General features: G+C 35.8%; 1 protein-coding gene across 6 annotated transcripts in view; it reads right to left on the bottom strand.

Annotated features, from left to right (window-relative positions):
* Positions 1-20,347, bottom strand: part of KIAA1958 (KIAA1958 ortholog) — a 187,614-nt gene that overhangs the window by 22,222 nt on the left and 145,045 nt on the right. For all 6 annotated transcript variants that reach the window (XR_009564265.2, XM_030858988.3, XM_030858989.3 and 3 more), the window contains one exon: positions 230-402. Coding sequence is in view for 5 of the 6 variants with exons in the window: in XM_030858988.3 (XP_030714848.1) it covers positions 230-402 (173 nt within the window). In the remaining variant the exon portion in view is untranslated. The remainder of the gene's footprint in view (positions 1-229; positions 403-20,347) is intronic.

Here is a 20,347-nt window from a genome sequence, read left to right on the forward strand (position 1 = left end):
AATTTCTCCATCTGAATATTTTTGGCATTTCTGATCTATAAGTTCCGAGAACACGTATTAAATTCTGTTTTGTACTGTGGACATATTTCTTTCTATTTTATGGTCTTTCAAAGTTTCCTCAGGCAGAAAGTACCTGTTCCGTGTTCCCCACAATACTTAGCACAGTGCCTGGCACATGGAAGCTCAGTGAAGTTGACCAAAAGGAGAAGTAAACTTAAGGGTTTCTTACCTTGGTGATGTCTGTGTGATCTTTGAGCCCATTGGTCATACACCAATATCGCCACACATTCAGGGCATACCGTGTTGCTTTGGTCGTATTTGGGCTTACTGCACTGGTACACAGGTCATTCAAGTCATCATTCATATTAAATACAGGAAATTTGTTGAGCTTAGTAGAATAGGCTAGAAACAAAAACAATAAAAGGCATTAAAATAATTTGCCATTCCCTCCTTCACAGAATTGTATCTTTGGATCATGTTAAATAGGAGAAAACTCCTAAGAGATATAACACGTTAAAAAATGAAATTTCTATCAAGTATACATAAATTAGAATAAATACAATAGGGAACAATGTTTATAGCATGAAATCGATATAGTAACCATGCATTTAATCCCAACAATTTTGCCATATGTATTAACTGATATACTAATGCAGGCATTACAATAATAGAAGGGAAAAAATGAATGCAGAAAAACAAAGAATGTTCTATCTAAAATTTTCACTGTAAAAAAATAGCATTTATGTTAACAACAACGACAAAAGGATAGAAAGAAAGGAAGACAAGTTATACATCCTTTCTCTTTTCCTTAGCACATGAAGAGCTGTTACTTCTCTGCAACATATAGTCTCAAATATCTTATTTGTCATCCTGGACAGTGCTGAATTAAATGGTATTAGCATATTTCTTTATTTCTTTTCACAAATTGATAAAGAGAGAGAGATTTCAACCCTGACTCCACAACTCATCAGCTAGCTTAGAGTCAGAATGGAAGGTCAAGTAGAATATCAGGGAAAGAGTGGGATACTCCAGAGAGGCTCACATTGTCTCAGAGGAGAGCAAACAGATTTTAAATTGCAATTGTCGCTGCAGCCTGTGGATCAAAAACCACATTCACAGAAAGATAGACAAGATGAAAAGGCAGAGGGCTATGTACCAGATGAAGGAACAAGATAAAACCCCAGAAAAACAACTAAATGAAGTGGAGATAGGCAACCTTCCAGAAAAAGAATTCAGAATAATGATAGTGAAGATGATCCAGGACCTCGGAAAAAGAATGGAGGCAAAGATGGAGAAGATGCAAGAAATGTTTAACAAAGACCTAGAAGGATTAAAGAACAAACAAACAGAGATGAACAATACAATAACTGAAATGAAAACTACACTAGAAGGAGTCAATAGCAGAATAACTGAGGCAGAAGAAAGGATAAGTGACCTGGAAGACGGAATGGTGGAATTCACTGCTGCGGAACAGAATAAAGAAAAAAGAATGAAAATAAATGAATACAGCCTAAGAGACCTCTGGGACAACATTAAATGCAACAATATTCGCATTATAGGGGTCCCAGAAGGAGAAGAGAGAGAGAAAGGACCCGAGAAAATACTTGAAGAGATTATAGTCGAAAACTTCCCTAACATGGGAAAGAAAATAGCCACCCAAGTCCAGGAAGCACAGCGAGTCCCATACAGGATAAAAGGATAAACCCAAGGAGAAACATGCCAAGACACATAGTAATCAAACTGGCAAAAGTTACAGAGAAAGAAAAATTATTGAAAGCAGCAAGGGAAAAATGACAAATAACATACAAGGGAACTCCCATAAGGTTAACAGCTGATTTCTCAGCAGAAACTCTACAAGCCAGAAGGGAGTGGCATGATATACTTAAAGTGATGAAAGGAAAGAACCTACAACCACGAATACTCTACCCAGCAAGGATCTCATTCAGATTCGATGGAGAAATCAAAAGCTTTACAGACAAGCAAAAGCTATGAGAATTCAGCACCACTAAACCAGCTCTACAACAAATGCTAAAGGAACTTCTCTAAGTGGGAAACACAAGAGAAGAAAAGGACCTACAAAAACAAACCCAAAACAATTAAGAAAATGGTCATAGGAACATACATATCGATAGTTAACCTTAAATGTGAATGGATTAAATGCTCCAACCAAAAGACACAGGCTTGCTGAATGGATACAAAAACAAGACCCATATATATGCTGTTTAAGAGACCCACTTCAGACCTAGGGACACATACAGACTGAAAGTGAGGGGATGGAAAAAGATATTCCATGCCAATGGAAATCAAAAGAAAGCTAGAGTAGCAATACTCATATCAGATAAAACAGGCTTTAAAATAAAGAATGTTACAAGAGACAAGGAAGGACACTACATAATGATCAAGGGATCAATCCAAGAAGAAGATATAACAATTAGAAATATATATGCACCCAACATAGGAGCACCTCAATACATAAGGCAACTGCTAACAGCTCTAAAAGAGGAAATTGACAGTAACACAATAATAGTGGGGGACTTTAACACCTCACTTACACCAATGGACAGATCATCCAAAATGAAAATAAATAAGGAAATGGAAGCTTTAAATGACACAATAGACCAGATAGATTTAATTGATATTTATAGGACATTCCATCCAGAAACAGCAGATCACACTTTCTTCTCAAGTGCGCATGGAACATTCTCCAGGATAGATCACATCTTGGGTCACAAATCAAGCCACAGTAAATTTAAGAAAATTGAAATCATATCAAGCATCTATTCTGACCACAATGCTATGAGATTAGAAATGAATTACAGGGAAGAAAATGTAAAAAACACAAACACATGGAGGTTAAACAATACATTACTAAATAGCCAAGAGATCACCAAAGAAATCAAAGAGGAAATCAAAAAATACCTAGAGACAAATGACAATGAAAACGCGATGATCCAAAACCTATGGGATGCAGCAAAAGCAGTTCTGAGAGGGAAGTTTATAGCTATACAAGCCTACCTCAAGAAACAAGAAAAATCTCAAATAAACAATCTAATCTTACACCTAAAGGAAATAGAGAAAGAAGAACAAACAAAACCCAAAGTCAGCAGAAGGAAAGAAATCATAAAGATCAGAGCAGAAATAAATGAAATAGAAACAAAGAAAACAATAGCAAGGATCAATAAAACTAAAAGCTGGTTCTTTGAGAAGATAAACAAAATTGATAAACCTTTTAGCCAGACTCTTCAAGAAAAAGAGGGAGAGGACTCAAATCAATAAAATTAGAAATGAAAAAGGAGAAGTTACAACAGACACCGCAGAAATACAAAGCATCCTAAGAGACTACTACAAGCAACTGTATGCCAATAAAATGGACAACCTGGAAGAAATGGACAAATTCTTAGAAAGGTATAGCTTTCCAAGACTGAACCAGGAAGAAATAGAAAATATGAACAGACCAATCACAAGCACTGAAATTGAAACTGTGATTAAAAATCTTCCAACAAACAAAAGTCCAGGACCAGATGGCTTCACAGGTGAATTCTATCAAACATTTAGAGAAGAGCTAACACCCATCCATCTCAAACTCTTCTAAAAAATTGTAGAGGAAGGAACACTCCCAAACTCATTCTACGAGGCAACCATCACCCTGATACCAAAACCAGACAAAGATACTCCAAAAAAAGAAAATTACAGACCAATATCACTGATGCATATAGATGCAAAAATCCTCAACAAAATACTAGCAAACAGAATCCAACAACACATTAAAAGGATCATACACCATGATCAAGTGGGATTTATCCCAGGGATGCAAGGATTCTTCAATATACATAAATCAATCAATGTGAAAAACCATATTAACATATTGAAGAATAAAAACCATATGATCATCTCAATAGATGTAGAAAAAGCTTTTGACAAAATTCAACACCCATTTATGATAAAAACTCTCCAGAAAGTGGGCATAGAGGGAACCTACCTCAACATAATAAAGGCCATATACGACAAACCCACAGCAAATATATCATTCTCAATGGTGAAAAACTGAAAGCATTTTCTCTAAGATCAGGAACAAGACAGGGATTTCCACTCTCACCACTATTATTCAACATAGTTTTGGAAGTCCTAGCCACGGCAATCAGAGAAGAAAAAGAAATAAAAGGAATCCAAATTGGAAAAGAGGAAGTAAAACTGTCACTGTTTGCAGATGACATGATACTATACATAGAGAATCCTAAAGATGCCACCAGAAAACTACTAGAGCTAAGCAATGAATTTGGTAGAGTAGCAGGATACAAAATTAATGCATAGAAATCTCTTGCATTCCTATACACTAAAGATGAGAAATCTGCAAGAGAAATTAAGGAAACACTCCCATTTACCATTGCAACAAAAAGAATAAAATACCTAGGAATAAACCTACCTAGGGAGACAAAAGACCTGTATGCAGAAAACTCTAAGACACTGATGAAAGAAATTAAAGATGATACCAACAGATGGAGAGATATACCATGTTCTTGGACTGGAAGAATCAATATTGTGAAAATGACTATACTACCAAAAGCAATCTACAGATTCAATGCAATCCCTATCAAATTACCACTGGCATTTTTTACAGAACTAGAACAAAAAATCTTAAAATTTGTTTGGAGACACAAAAGACCCCAAGTAGACAAAGCAGTCTTGAGGGAAAAAAACGGAGCTGGAGGAATCAGACTCCTGGACTTCAGACTATACTACAAAGCTACAGTAATCAAGACAATATGGTACTGGCACAAAAACAGAAACATAGATCAATGGAACAAGATAGCCCAGAGATAAACCCACACACCTATGGTCAACTCACCTATGACAAAGGAGGTAAGGATATGCAATGGAGAAAAGACGGTCTCTTCAATAAGTGGTGCTGGGAAAACTGGACAGCTACCAGTTTTCATTTTAAAAGAATGAAATTAGAACACTCCCTAACACCATACACAAAAATAAACTCAAAATAGATTAGAGACCTAAATGTAAGACTGGATACTATAAAACTCTTAGAGGAAAACATAGGAAGAACACTCTTTGACATAAATCACAGCAAGATCTTTTTTGACCCACCTCCTAGAGTAATGGAAATAAAAACAAAAACAAGTGGGACCTAATGAAACTTAAAAGCTTTTGCACAGCAAAGGAAACTATAAACAAGATGAAAAGACAACCCTCAGAGTGGGAGAAAATATTTGCAAATGAATCAATGGACAAAGGATTTATCTCCAAAATATATAAACAGCTCATGCTACTCAGTATCAAAAAAAAAAAAATGCAATTCAAAAATGGAGGGAAGACCTAAATAGACATTTCTCCAAAGAAGACATACAGATGGCCAAGAGGCATGTGAAAAGCTGCTCAACACCACTAATTATTAGAGAAATGCAAATCAAAACTACAATGAGGTATCACCTCACACTGGTCAGAATGGGCACCACCAGAAAATCTACAAACAACAAATACTGGAGAGGGTGTGGAGAAAAGGGAACCCTCTTGCACTGTTGGTGGGAATGTAAATTGATACAGCCACTATGGAGAACGGTATGGAGGTTCCTTAAAAAACTAAATCTTGAATTACCATATGATCCAGCAATCCCATTACTGGGCATATACCCAGAGAAAACCATAATTCAAAAAGACACATGCACCCCAATGTTCACTGCAGCACTATTTACAATAGCCAGGTCATGGAAGCAACCTAAATGCCCATCGACAGATGAATGGATAAAGAAGATGTGGTACATATATACAATGGAATATTACTCAGCGATAAAAAGGAACGAAATTGGGTCATTTGTAGAGATGTGGATGGATCTAGAGTCTGTCATACAGAGTGAAGTAAGTCAGAAAGAGAAAAACAAATATTGTATGTTAACATACATATATGTGGATATATGTGCATATATGTGGAACCTAGAAAAATGGTACAGATGAACTGGTTTGCAGGGCAGAAATTGAGACACAGATGTAGAGAACAAACGTATGGACACCAAAGTGGGAAAGCGGTGCAGGGTGTGGGGTGTGTGTGATGAATTGGGAGATTGGGATTGACATGTATACACTGATGTGTATAAAATTGATGACTAATAAGGACCTGCTGTATAAAAAACAGATAAAATAAAATTCAAAAATTAAAAAAAAAAGGGTCTCTCCCTCCTAGGAGTAGGGTTCATGCCATGCTCCCTTGCAACCCTCCCTCCTCCCCCCTCCACCTCCTTGGTATTGATGAGGTCTGGGCTACAAAAAGAAAAAAAAATGCAATTGTCAAATTACTTCAGATGAAGACTGGTGTTCCTCAATGTGTCCACTTTAAATACTAGTCATCAGAGTAAATCCACAACCATTAGCTGGCCATGTTTCATACTCTGTAATCCACTAACACTGGGCTTAAACTGTTGAAATTGTTGTCTTTGGATAGAAAAAAAAAATCAAGGTAAACCATCTCACAGTGAAAACAATGCCAACTTGTACTTTTTCTAATGGTTCTGACCCTCTCTGGAATGTTTCTGTATTCAAACCAGGCACAGAAAGGCTGAGAAATAGCAAAATGAGTTAAGGCATTACCAAGGTGATATACAAAGTGGTTTCATCTAACTCACCTCATCTTTCTCTGCTCCCACTCAGGAACTCCAAACCACCAGCCTCTTGTTGTTCTCTAGCCTCTGCCTGTGCCCAGGACACCCACATCACACCTTCCCTACCCTTAGCCTGAGAAATCCCTCCATGGTCTTTGTACCAATCAAACAGTATCTTTTTTCAATTCCAATTCCAATTGCAAACTCACATCTATGTGATCTTTCCCCATACAAACCCAACTCCCTTATTCTCTCCTTCAGTATGAGCCCCAGATTTGCTTTATTATTCCTTGGAACTAATAATCTAATTGTGCCCAGAAGATCTCTTCAACTGGTTTATATGCTCCTTAAGACTGTGTCTTCACCCTTTAAGTCTGCTTTGAACTGCTGAACACACAATCTGCTTTAATAAATGCTTATAGCAAGAGAGCAGTAAACAGTGCTAGAAATGCTTTCCAAAGCAACTGAGTCATGCAGGCATATTGCTCTTACCACCCTCCTAAGCTGACATAACTCACATTATTGCTGGGACTTGCTTGATATTAATGAAAGGATTCTAGTATAAAATTTACTATCATTGCCTCTAGCACTAACTGAATGCTTACTACATGCCAAGAGTTATGTAAATTATCTGTAGTCTCTAAGCAACTTTATACCTATTTTACAGGTAAGGAAACTGAACCTCACACATTTAGTAACTTCATACATCACTCATCCAATATTTACTGAGGTACTCTCTCTGTACCAGGCACTGTGCTGTCCCAAGTCATGGAGTTGGCAAGTAATAAAGCCACAGTTTGCACCTGGGTCCTGCTGACTCTACGCCCTGGTCACTACAGCAAAGGAATCAGGTACTATAGGGATAAAATGCTTAGTAAGGAATACAGTTTAGATATTAGCCACTTGTGCTTCTGAAAAATATCCTTGCCTCCCAAATTTACTCAGATTAACCTTCATAAGTCTGATTTAGTTAAACAACCACTATAGCTTTTAAAAACAACAACAGCAAAATGATTTATTTGCAACACAGCCTAGTCCCCATCATTTTATTTTTTTGGCTGCTGCGGGGCTTGTGGCATCTTAGTTCCCTGAGCAGGGATGGAACCTGGGCCCTCGGCAGGGAAAGCAGGAGTCCTAACCACTGAACCACCAGGGAATTCCCCCCATTACTTTAATATGCAGAGGAGTAGAAAAGAGTCACACTGCAAGATAGGATGACTAAGTTTAATTATTACATTAAATAATTAAACGACCTTAACTAATATATTTTTTTATCACAGGACAGAGACGGTACACTGAAAATGGAAACCAATGTCCTAGTATATAGAGAAACAGGGAAAGAATGCTTGCACAGTTACATAATGGGAAAGAAATTTGTGAAAATGAAATGACATATACGATTCCTTCATGATTGTATTTAAGGATTATGTTTATTTAACTGCTTTTTAAAATTTTTGAGTAAAAGTTCTAGTGTTACAGTGCTGAGGACATTTTTAGGAGAGTATATTGATGGAGAAACAAACAAAAGTAAGAACTTATAACTGAATACAGGGAAAAGAAGGGACTACTAAAGGAGGATTTGAATTTTTTTCCTCACTAGAAAACAGGCAAACTCTGAGCTGAAAGTTAGGAAGAGCAGGCCGTGGGAGTGGGAGGGGACTATGGGATCATGGCAGTGTAACCTAAGGACAGCCAGATCTGAATGATTATCCTGCTTTCTATATGTAGCTGCCACTTACATCATTTACAGGACAGTGTGTAAAGTGAGGGAATCTGCTGTGGAAGGCTACCCTCAAGGTCAGAGAGAAAAGGGGCATTGCCTCAGGTAACTCTGGGCAGCCCCATTGGACAGAGAGGGAAAAAAGGAAAGCAGCTACAAAAAGCAAGAAATCCCCAAATGTACACCATCTCTCAGGTAGCACCTTCCCTGTGTCTAATCTGAGAGAGTTCCTGGCTTCCCAGCCTGTTTTCCTTTCATATACCCTGCAGGGAAGCTTATTCATGGGCTCTTCTTTGTCCACTCATTCAGCTAGGTGAAGTCCACCTGCAGAACCCTGTGCTTAACTATTACCTGCAAAAGTGAGCTCTGCCCAGGTTCAAACAGGAACCTTGAATAATGTCTAAGGAAATCCCTATAAGCTATCAATAATGATAAATCTAGACTTTCATTTTAAAATGTGAACATACAAACAAGCATCACTTGGCAACTGGGGAAAACTAAAAGCATGGAAGTTACCACATTACACAAGCAGAGCAACTAATTTCACATCCCCTATCCTCCCCCTGAAAACAGACTTAATTCAGAAAACCAAAGAAAAAATTTAAAAGATAGATACATATATTTGAGAGGATAATGCATCCTTAAAACAAGAACAGCTTTCATTGTAGAACAAGGAAGATCCTGGAAACTTTAAATGATTGAAAAAACATATTTTAAAAATTCTGAGAAGAGCTGAGTATGAGAATGAACACGGCTAAAGGACAAATTAGTGATTAGGAAGGAATTTTCCCTGAAGGGCAGGCAAAGTAATAAAAAAACTGATAATTATGTGAGTGAAGTTAAGAAGCATGGAAGACAGACTATGGAGAAACAAAATCCATCTTATAAGAATTCAAGAGAAAAGGTTATAAGAGGATAGGATAAAATAATCAAAGATATAATATATGAAAAGTTCTGTTAATCAAAGAAAGATTTTAATCTTTAGGGTGTTAAGGTTCATGAACTGTCAAAGAGACACACTGAAAAGACACATATATAAACATATCTTGGTGAAATTTCCAAAATCTAAGAATGAAAAGAAAATTCTATAATCTTTCTGGTAGGGGGGAAAAAGCCATCAGCAGAATAACAAGAATTAGATTTTTCATCTGTGATACTAAAAAACAATGACTCAGTCTCCTCAGAGCTGTGAGGGAAAAGGACCATAAGTGAAGAATTCTAATACCTAGCTAAAGTATCATTCAAGGCAAAAGAAAGATATTTTCAGTCATGAAAGAAGTAGCATTCAAGCACCCTTTCTTAAAAAAAAAAGTTAGTCATGGATATTTGCAAACAAAATGAAAAATGAATCAAAGAAAGGGAAATATACTGGGTACAAGGTATAGTAAGAAGCAAAAAATTACTTCTAACACTGAGTAATGTAGCAAGTGAGCTCAACACAATTGTTAAGAAAAGACTGTGAAAAGAGATGGGGTGTGATAGAACAAAATCTTGAACTAAAATTCCCCATAATTTCAATAAAATAAGGGAAAAGGGGAGAGGAAAGATAGAAAAAATATGATTAAGATCTCATCCTCTTTGGAAAGGATAAAAAGCAAAGAGGAAAAAAGAAGGGAGAGATTACCAATGTTAATTAATTTTTATATTAAAAATGTGTTTAAATCTGTTAAAAACAAAAGAAACAACTATTAGAATGGATATAGGATTTTCAAGTAAGAGTAAATAAAGGAGTATCAGCAGAAAAAGAGTTAAAAACAAAAATCCAACATCTGCAATCTATCAAGCAAAACTTGGGACAAGTTAACAAACAAAATAAAGAACCAAGAAAGAAAGCATGATGTAAAGAAGACGTACATATGGGCAACAGGCACATGAAAAGACTCTCAGTAACACTAATCGTCAGGGAAATGCAAATCAAAACCACAATGAGATATCACCTCACACCTGTCAGAATGGCTCTTATCAAAAAGACAAGAAATAACAAGTGTTGGTGAGGATGTGGAGAAAAGGGAACCATTGTGCACTGCTGGTGGGAATGAAAATTGGTGCAGCTACTGTGGAAAAGAATATGAAGTTTCCTCAAAAAATTAAAAATAGATCTACAGTATGATCTAGCAATTCTACTGTTAGTAGAAATTCAATCTAGTCGAAGAAAACAAAAACACTTATTTGAAAAAATATATACAACCCTATGTTCATTGCAGCACTATTTACAATAACCAAGATATGGAAATAACCTAAGTGTCCACTGATGGATGAATGGATAAAGAAGGTTTCTCTGTGTGTGTGTGTAATACTACTCAGCCATAAAAAAAAAAGGTAATGTTGCCATTTATGACAACATAGATGGACCTTGAGGGTATTATGCTAAGTGAAAAAAGCCTGTGAAAAACAAATACTGTATGATCTCACTTATATGTGGAACCTAAAAAGCAAAACAAACAAACAAGACAAAAACCAAAACCCAGACTCACAGATACACAGAACAGACTGGTGGTTGCCAGAGGGGAGGGAGGTAGGGGGGTTGTGAAATGGGTGAAGGGGATCAAGAAGTACAAACTTCTGGGGGACTTCCCTGGTGGCACAGTGGTTAAGAATCCACCTGCCAATGCAGGGGACACGGGTTCGAGCCCTGGTCAGGGAAGATCCCACATGTTGCAGAGCAACTAAGTCCTTGCACTACCACTACTGAGCCTGTGCTCTAGAGCCCGTGAGCCACAACTACTAAGCCCGCGTGCCACAACTACTGAAGCCTGTGTGCCTAGAGCCTGGGCTCTGCAACAAGAGAAGCCACCGCACTGAGAAGCCTGTGCACTGCAATGAAGAGTAGCCCCCACTCGCCACAACTAGAGAAAGCCCATGTGCAGCAACGAAGACCTAACACAGCCAAAAGTACATAAATAAATGAATAAATTTATATTAAAAAAATAAAGTACAGCATGGGGAATATAGTCAATAATATTGTATTAACTTTGTATGATGACAGATGACTGTGGTGATCATTTTGCAATGTATACAAATGTTGAATTACTATCTTGTACACCTCAAGTTAATATAATATTGAATGTCAACTATACTTCAATTTAAAAAATGTTGTCAGTCTACATAAGAAACAAAACTCAGCTATATATGTTCTTTACACATAGGAATTAATAGGGTATAAAAGTTGAAAGCAAAAGAATAAAAAAAAAAAGGGTATACCATGTGAACAATAAAGAAAGGAACGCTGGTATAGCTATACAGTATCAGACAAAACAGACTTTAAGGCAAGAAGCATTCATTACCAGAAATAAAAAGAGATGTTTTAAAATTCAACAGAGAGATACAACAATCCTAAATTTGTATGGACTTAACAATACAGCCTCAAAATATAAAAAGCAAAACTTGAAAGAATTTAAAAAAGAAATAGGCAAAACTACAACTAAGGTTTTAATACATCATTTTACATACCTGACAGAACAAGCAGACAAAAAATTGTACAGATATAGAAGATATGAATGATGCAAGCAACAAACTGGATGCAATTGATATACAAAGAACAACATAACAATGGCAGAATAGACATTCTTTTCAAAGGTACATGATACTTTTTTAAAAAATTGAAATATAGTTGATGTATAATATTATGTTAGCGTCAAGTGTACTACATAGTGATTTGACAACTGCATACATTATAAAATGATCACAAAGTTATTACCACATTACTGACTATATTCTTTATGCTGTATATTACACCCCTGTGGCTTCTTTGTTTTATAACTGGGGTTTGTACCTCTTAACCTCCTTCACCTGTTTCACTGCAGCCTCTATCCTCCTCCTCTCTGGAAGCTACCCATTTGCTTTCTGTATCTATGAGTGTTTTCGTTTTTTGTTTGCTTGTTTGTTTTGTTTTTAGATTCCACATGTGAGATCACACGGTATTTGTCCTTTTCTGACTTATTTCACTTAGCATAATACCCTCTAGATCCATCTATGTTGTAGCAAATGTCAAGAATTCATATAACCCTTTTACAAAAATAGAAGTGCTAGGACATAAAGCTAGTCCTCAACATTTCAAAAGATTAAGTCATTCAGAATATCAGTAGAATTTTTAAAAATCAAAGGGAATTAGGAAATACTTCAAAATGAATGATAATGACAATATAATGTGTCAAAGTTGTGGGACGTGGTTATTACAGTGCCTACAGAGAAAATGATAGCATTAAATTCAGAAGAAAGATTGAATATCAACTATACCAGGAAATTATAAAAAGAGAAACAAATACAACCCCAAAAATAAAAAGAAGGAAGCAGTACACATAAGAACAGAAATCAATGAAATAGGAAATAAACTTACAATAAAAAAAGTAACACTGGCTTCCCTGGTGGCACAGTGGTTAGGAGTCCACCTGCTAATGCAGGGGACACGGGTTCATGCCCTAGTCGGGAAGATCCCACATGCCACAAAGCAACTAAGCCCACGCGCCACAACTACTGAGCCTGTGCTCTAGAGCCCGCAAGCCACAACTACTGAGCCCGCGTGCCACAACTACTGAAGCCCGCGCGCCTAGAGCCCGTGCTCCACAACAGGAGAAGCCACCGCAGTGAGAGGCCCGCACACTGCAACGGGGAGTGGCCCCGCTCGCCGCAGCTGGGGAGGGCCTGCGTGCAGCAATGAAGACCCAACACAGACAAAAATAAGTAAATAAATAAATTTATTTAAAAAAAAAGTAACACCAAGAGATGGATTTGAAAGACTAACAAAATTAACAAACTATTAAGAAAAAAAGAAGAGTCTGTGCAGTTCAAACCTGTGTTGTTCAAGGATCAACTATAATGCCAAACCTAAAACTTCTGCTAGACAATAGAAAAAGAGGGAACACTATCCAATGTCTTCTATAGGGCAGCATAACTTTTCTATAAACATACGACAAGAGTAACACAATAAAATTACAAGCCAGCACAGCTCATAAACACAGACCCAAAATCCGTAACACAAAATAAGCAAATTGAAGCCTACCTCACACCTAAACAAAAAAAGCAATTCCAAACTTATTACCTAAATGTGAATGGTAAAACAATAAAGCTTCTAGAAGGAAACACAGGAGGCCATTTTTTTATTACCTTGGGGTAGGTATATACTTTTAAACAGAACATCAATATTATTACCTCAAAAGTGAAAATTTGATAAATTGGATTTCATTAAGATTAAAAAGACATTTATCAAAATGTACCATAAGGAGAGTAAACAGGCAAGTCATATATATAGTGGGAGAAAATTTTTGAAGTGCATATAATTGACAAATCAAATAGAAGGCAGATAGTCCAATTAAAAATGGACAAACTTGAATGGGCACGGCATAAAATAAGAAATATCATTTATATTTCAGGAAATATAAATTAAAATATACTCATCAATATGTCTAAAATAAAAAACAAAATATGCAAATATCTAGTGTTGATGAGGGTGTGGAACAACAGGAACACTATTACTCAGCTGGTAGGACTGTCGATTTGGACACTTTGGAAACCAACTGGCAGCAACTACTCAAGTTGAACAAACACACATTCTATGATCCAGCAATCCTACACCTAAGTATATACCACACAGAAATGTGTACGTGTGTACTAAATGGCCTGTATATATGAGTGTTCACAAAAGCATAATTAATAATAAATAGGGACTTCCCTGGTGGTGCAGTGGTTAAGACTCCATGCTCCCAACGCAGGGGGCCCAGGTTCGATCCCTGGTCAGGGAACTAGATTCCACAGGCATGCCGCAACCAAGAGTTCACATGCCACAACTAAGGAGCCGGTGAGCTGCAACTAAGGAGCCCGTGAGCTGCAACCAAGGAGCCCGCCTGCCGCAACTAAGAAGCCCACATGTCACAACTAAGGAACCCACGTGCCACAACTAAGGAGCTGGAAAGCCACAACTAAGGAGATGTCAAGCCTCAACTAAGACCTGGTGCAACCAAATAAATAAATATTAAATAAACAGCCCCAAACTGGAAATAACCCTATGTCCATAAATAGCAGAATGCATATGAAACTGTAAAATATTTATACAATGAGTTATTACATAATAAAGGAGGAATGGGCTACTGGAACAAATCATATGTACAAACATGGATGAATCCCACAAACACAATGTTAAGGAAAAGAAGCCAGACACAATAGAGTACATTGAAATGGTCCATTTATATAATTCAAGAACAGATGAAAATGACTCTATGGTGAAGTAATATAGTGGATACCTTAGGGAGATAACAAAGGGAGGAGGCCACACGAGGGAAACTTCTGGGGTTCTGTCTTCCTCTGGGTGGTTACAGCAATACGTTTGCTTCATAAAGATTTATCAAGTTGTACACTAATGATCTGTGCACTTTTCTGTTTTAAAATTCAATAAGAAAACTTTACCCCAAATCCTTAAAATTAAAAATGTACAGGCACATCTCATATTGCAGGTTGTTTCCACAATAAAGCGAATATCGCAATAAAGGTACACAATTTGTTTGGTTTCCCAAAGTGAATATAAAAGTTATGTTTACACTACACTGTAGTCTATTAAGTGTGCAATAGCATTATGTCTAAAAGAACAAATATACAAACCTTAATTTAAATGTACTTTGTTGCTAAAAAATGTCAACCAAAGTCTGAGCCTTCAGCGAGCTGTAACCTTTTGGCAATAGTGACATCAAAGATCACTGATCACAGATACCATAACAAATATAATGAAGAAAATATTTGAAATACTGCCAGAATTACCAAAAACATGACACAAAGACATGAAGAGAGCAAATGCTGTTGGAGAAATGGTGCTGATACACTTGCTTGATATCGGGTTGTCACAAACTTTCAATTTGTAAAAAAATGCAGTATCTGCAAAGCTCAATAAAGTGGACTGCAATAAAACGAGGTGTACCTGTATATACAAACTTAATAAATGAAAAGTTATACCATGTACCTGTATGGGAAGGCTCAATAATATAAAGATTTTTAACTTCTTCAAGTAATCTTTAATTCAATGTAATGCTAATTAAAATCTCCCTCTTTGTTGTTACTTGTCAGGTTGATTCTAAAATTTATCTAGAGAGTAAATGCATAAAAAAAGGAAGGCAATTTTGAAAATAATAACTGGCAGGCCCTGCCATGAAAGATAAAAACATGTACTATAACACTGCAATAATTTAAAGTGTTAAGTTCTGGTAAAGAAATGGACAAATAGATTAATGCTACTGAATAGTCCAGAAAAGGTCTGTGTAAATATGCAAACTGAATATACAGTCACCCAGGACCTGCCCCACCCTGACCCCCACAGATACCAAAATCCAAGGATGCTCAAGCCCCATATAAAATGGCCTAGTATTTGCATATAACCTATGCATACACTCCTGTATACTTTAAATCATCTCTAGGTTACTTATAATATCCAATACAATGTAAGTGCTATGTAAGTAGTTGCCTGGCAGAAAATTCAAGTTGGAACTTTCTGGGATTTTTTTTTTTTTTGATCCGAGGTTGGCTGAACCTGCAAATGTGAAACCCACAGGTACAGAAGGCCAACTGTATAATAAAGGCTCCAATTAAAATTGCTGGGGAAAACATGGACTCTTCAGTAAATGCTTTAAGAGAATAAGCTATTGAATTGGAAAAACAAAAACAAAGCAAATAATGTAAAATAGATAGCTAGTGGGAAGCAGCCTTATAGCATAGGGAGATCAGCTCGGTGCTTTGTGTCCACCCAGAAGGGTGGGGTAGGGAGGGAGGGTGGGAGGGAGACACAAGCAGGAGGAGATATGGGGATGTATGTATACGTATAGCTGATTCACTTCGTTATAAAGCAGAAACTAACACATCATTGTAAAGCAATTATACTCCAATAAAGATGTTAAAAAATACAAAAAACAAAGCAAATTTAGATTCTTATTTCATACGACAAGCAAATAACACATTTCCAAATGGATCTATTTTCAAAACGCTGTTTCCATAAAGAAGACAATTTTCATGATTTTGGGAATAAGGAAAGCCTTTCTCAGTCTGACACAACCTAGAGGTGTAAAAATAGATTAACAAATCAGACATAAACATTCAAAAGTTCTGCACTGAATAAATTTTAAAAGACAATAAATAGTCCTGGAGAAAATACCTATAACAAAGTGACAAAGTCCATATGAAAAGGTTCTCCAAATCAACTGGAAAAGACAGGCCCAGAATATGACACGCAATTATTCAAAGAAATACAAATAACAAAAAGCAATAGTAATCAGACATTATAATCAAAATAGGATGTAATTCATTTGTTAGATTGGCAAAAATACAAAAAGGTCCATATCTAAAGACTGCCCTAAGATATGGGGGAACTTGCACTAGTATAGAAAAAAATTTGCAAAAATACACATCACACTGGTTAATAATGACTTCTCTGGGATTTTTAAGTTTTACAATATTAATGTATTATTCTTGCAAATTTTAAAAATCACTAGGACTTTAGAAATGTGTATGTAGGAAAAATAAATTAAATGTTCTTTTTATTTGACCCAGGAATTCCTCTTTTAGAAATTTATCCTAAGGATTTAACCAGAGATATGTACAAAAATGTATGCTCAAGGGTGTTCTTTAAGGCAAATTTATAAAAGTGAAAAACTTGAAACAAACCCAAACCAACAAAAGAATTGTAAAATAGATTTTGGTACAACTGTGCAGTGAAAAACCATGTAACCATATAATTATCACATTTGCAAAGGCTAAATACCTTTTAAAATGTAAAAAACAGTAAAAACAATTTGACTACAATTTTTGAAGTACATTTATGCATAAAAAATTCCAAAATAAAACAGGAAAACATTAAAAGTTGTTATTTATGTGTAGTAAGATTCCTGTGATTTTTATTTCCTATTATTAGTTTTTGCCAAATTATTCACAATGAATATTTATTTATTGCCTTAACGTTTTTAAAACATTATAAATTTTAATAAAGAAAATGCTTTTTGAAAAAACAATAGTTCTGGGACTTCCCTGGTGGCACTGTGGTTAAGAATCCACCTGCCAATGTAGGGGACACGGGTTTGATCTCTGGTCTGGGAAGATCCCACATGCTGTGGAGCAACTAAGCCTGTGTGCCACAACTACTGAGCCCGCGTGCCACAACTACTGAGCCCGCGTGCCACAACTACTGAAGCCCGCGTGCCTAAAGCCTGTGCTCTGCAACAAGAGAAGCCACCACAATGAGAAGCCCGCGCACCTCAATGAAGAGTAGCCCCCACTCGCCACAACTTGAGAAAGTCCACGCACAGCAACAAAGACCCAATGCAGCCAAAAATAAACAAATAAAATAAATTAAAAATCCTTATTAAAAAAAAAGGGAGCATTATTCAATACAAAAGACTGGAGAAAGTAAATCAAATTCAAAAATAGTAGAGTGAATCAATAAAAATAAAACTAATGAACTGGAAAAGATATAAATTGGGATAGATAAAAAATGAAAATATGTAATCTTTGAAAAGACCTATAAATTTGACAAACTTCTAGTAAATATGACAGAAAGAAAGAGAGAAAGAAGAGGAAAGGAATCCCGCGCTCCTAGAGCCCGTGCTCCACAAGAGAAGCCACCGCAATGACAAGCCCGCGCACCGCAAGGAAGAGTAGCTCCCCACTGGCTGCAACTAGAGAAAGCCCGTGCACAGCAATGAAGACCCAACAGAGCCAAAAATAAATAAATAAATAAATTTATAAAAAAGAAAAATAGCTCAGTCTGAAAATGTCTGCTACCAAATTCAATGTTTTTTTTTTAACACATCTTTTCGATGATATATCGCCAACGTTAAGTATTTAATACATATTAGTCATTTTTAGTCAATTAAAGTTTTCTTAGAAAAGATTATCGTTAATAAATAAAAAATAAATAAAACTTTTAAAAAAAGAAAACATTTTCTGACTTGTAGGGTGAATATTCCTCAACTTGAATTCTAATATTTTTCCCCAACTGGAAAAATAAAATTTGTTACATTTTAAATGTATAATTTGTAAACACATTTGAAGATGAGGTCCTTGTTTCTAAAGTACTAAAAATACAAACTAAGCTATAACCATTTATAAAGTAGTTTTAATACAATTTAAAGTATTATAATACAAAAATACAGTAATTATTTCTATTTGGAATATTCAGCTTTCTATGGATAAATACTTTGGGAGACTATTCACAAACATGAAAGAAATTTATTTGCATTTCTGCAAAATAATTGTGAGAGAGAACGTTATATTTTCTGGGGTTTTAATTTACTTTTCTTTATTAAATAACTTTAATGACACAACAAGGATGTCTGAAGTTAATAACTAATCATTTTGAACAACCATTCTTATTCTGCTCAAAGAGCACTGTCAAATATGTTAAATGCAACAAATATCACATGGAGAATTTATCTGACCGAAAAGATTTTCCTAAAAATGAGGAAGTCTGGAACCTGACATCTACTTAGCTTGGTATGACTTTACACAAATGGCTAACAGAGCTCCACAGATGGACAGAAAGACAGAGTTTGCAGTGGAGCCTTCTGCTCCACTAACAGGATTTTTAGGCCTGGGGCTCCAGGAAGCATATGATTAATTAGCTATAAATGCCTTCCGAAAGTGTCTTCCCTACCTATATGCTGTGTCTGAGCACTCACATGTAGAAATGCTTCTCATTCCATGATTTCCCCCTCCTCCGTGGTTAGGAGAAAACACCTGACATGGGATGCTTTACTCAGTATGCACTGACTATATCCTGAGGCTAATGCACTGTGACCAGGACAATTTTTTTAAAAACATGGTTTAACTTGTCTTTTAAACTGTTTGTTGCAGCTACAAAAATCAGCCAGCTTTGCAGTACCATTTATTGAATGAATGAAGACTGGTCATACCCAAATACAGACAAAATACTGTGATTAAAGCATGCTCTCATTATAGAGACATCACTGATACTCATTAGCTGATTTTATTGGATTGTTTTTCTTGTAAGTTTTAGGCTGTACCAACAAATACTGGAAACAATAGAAAAATCACACTACATTAGAGGCAAACATTATCATACAACAGAATAAGCCACTGGGACATAAAACTAGAATTTTATTTAGAGCACAGGTACACAGACAAATATGAAGCAAAAACAGTGAGCTGATAAAGATGAAAACATCTTGGTATAAAAGATCAGTGAGCAGCAAAATAAAAACGAAACCTATAGTATATTCTTAATAACAAAAAAGTTCTATCGTATTATTACAAATATCAACTGGCAGAAGATTAATTAACCAAGAGTATCACAGTCACACATTTTAAATATTAACAGAAATTTCCCTCCATTTCAATACACCTTTCTCTTCTTTCTTTCACACATTATAATTGTAGCAGCTTAAAAAGAGAATTTTAAAAGTGAGCAAGCACACATATGCTTTTTTCATGTAAATCAGTTAAAAGCTACGTGGCCAGAAAATATATCAAATTGACTATCAAAAAGGGGGAAAGTAAATCCATCTTCAAAGAACAGTATCATATTTTTTCATAAAATTTTTCTAAGTATCGATTGTGGTGGTTATATTTCTAAACAGATGCCTAGTGTTAAATTATACTGACCAAATTGGTAAATTGACCTTTTTATTCCCAATTAACTTCCAAGTGGTAGAATAAAAGGAATTTTAAAATCATTCTTATAAGAAAGATGGAAGGGAAGAACTTATTTAAGTTGTATACAGCATTCATTCTATGAAATCACCAAAGTTCCTTAACAGATCAATGAGTCTCTAAATGTGATTGTGTTGAATCCAAAATGCTTCTAGTCATTATCTACCAGTTTTCAGGCCTATGGGGTTACAAATTATGTTTTCGGATTACAACGAAAATGTACAAACTATGAGGCTAATCTGGCAAATCTATGTCTAATTTCAGCAGTGAAAAAAAGGTTAAAGTCATGGTGGAAACAAACTCTAGAAACTAGAAACCTAATAAATATATATGTATTATTTGATTAAAAAATTGCCCTAGGCATAAAGGCCTCAGGACATACAAA

This window comes from Globicephala melas, chromosome 6, assembly GCF_963455315.2.
Source record: "Globicephala melas chromosome 6, mGloMel1.2, whole genome shotgun sequence".
NCBI lineage: Eukaryota > Metazoa > Chordata > Mammalia > Artiodactyla > Delphinidae > Globicephala > Globicephala melas.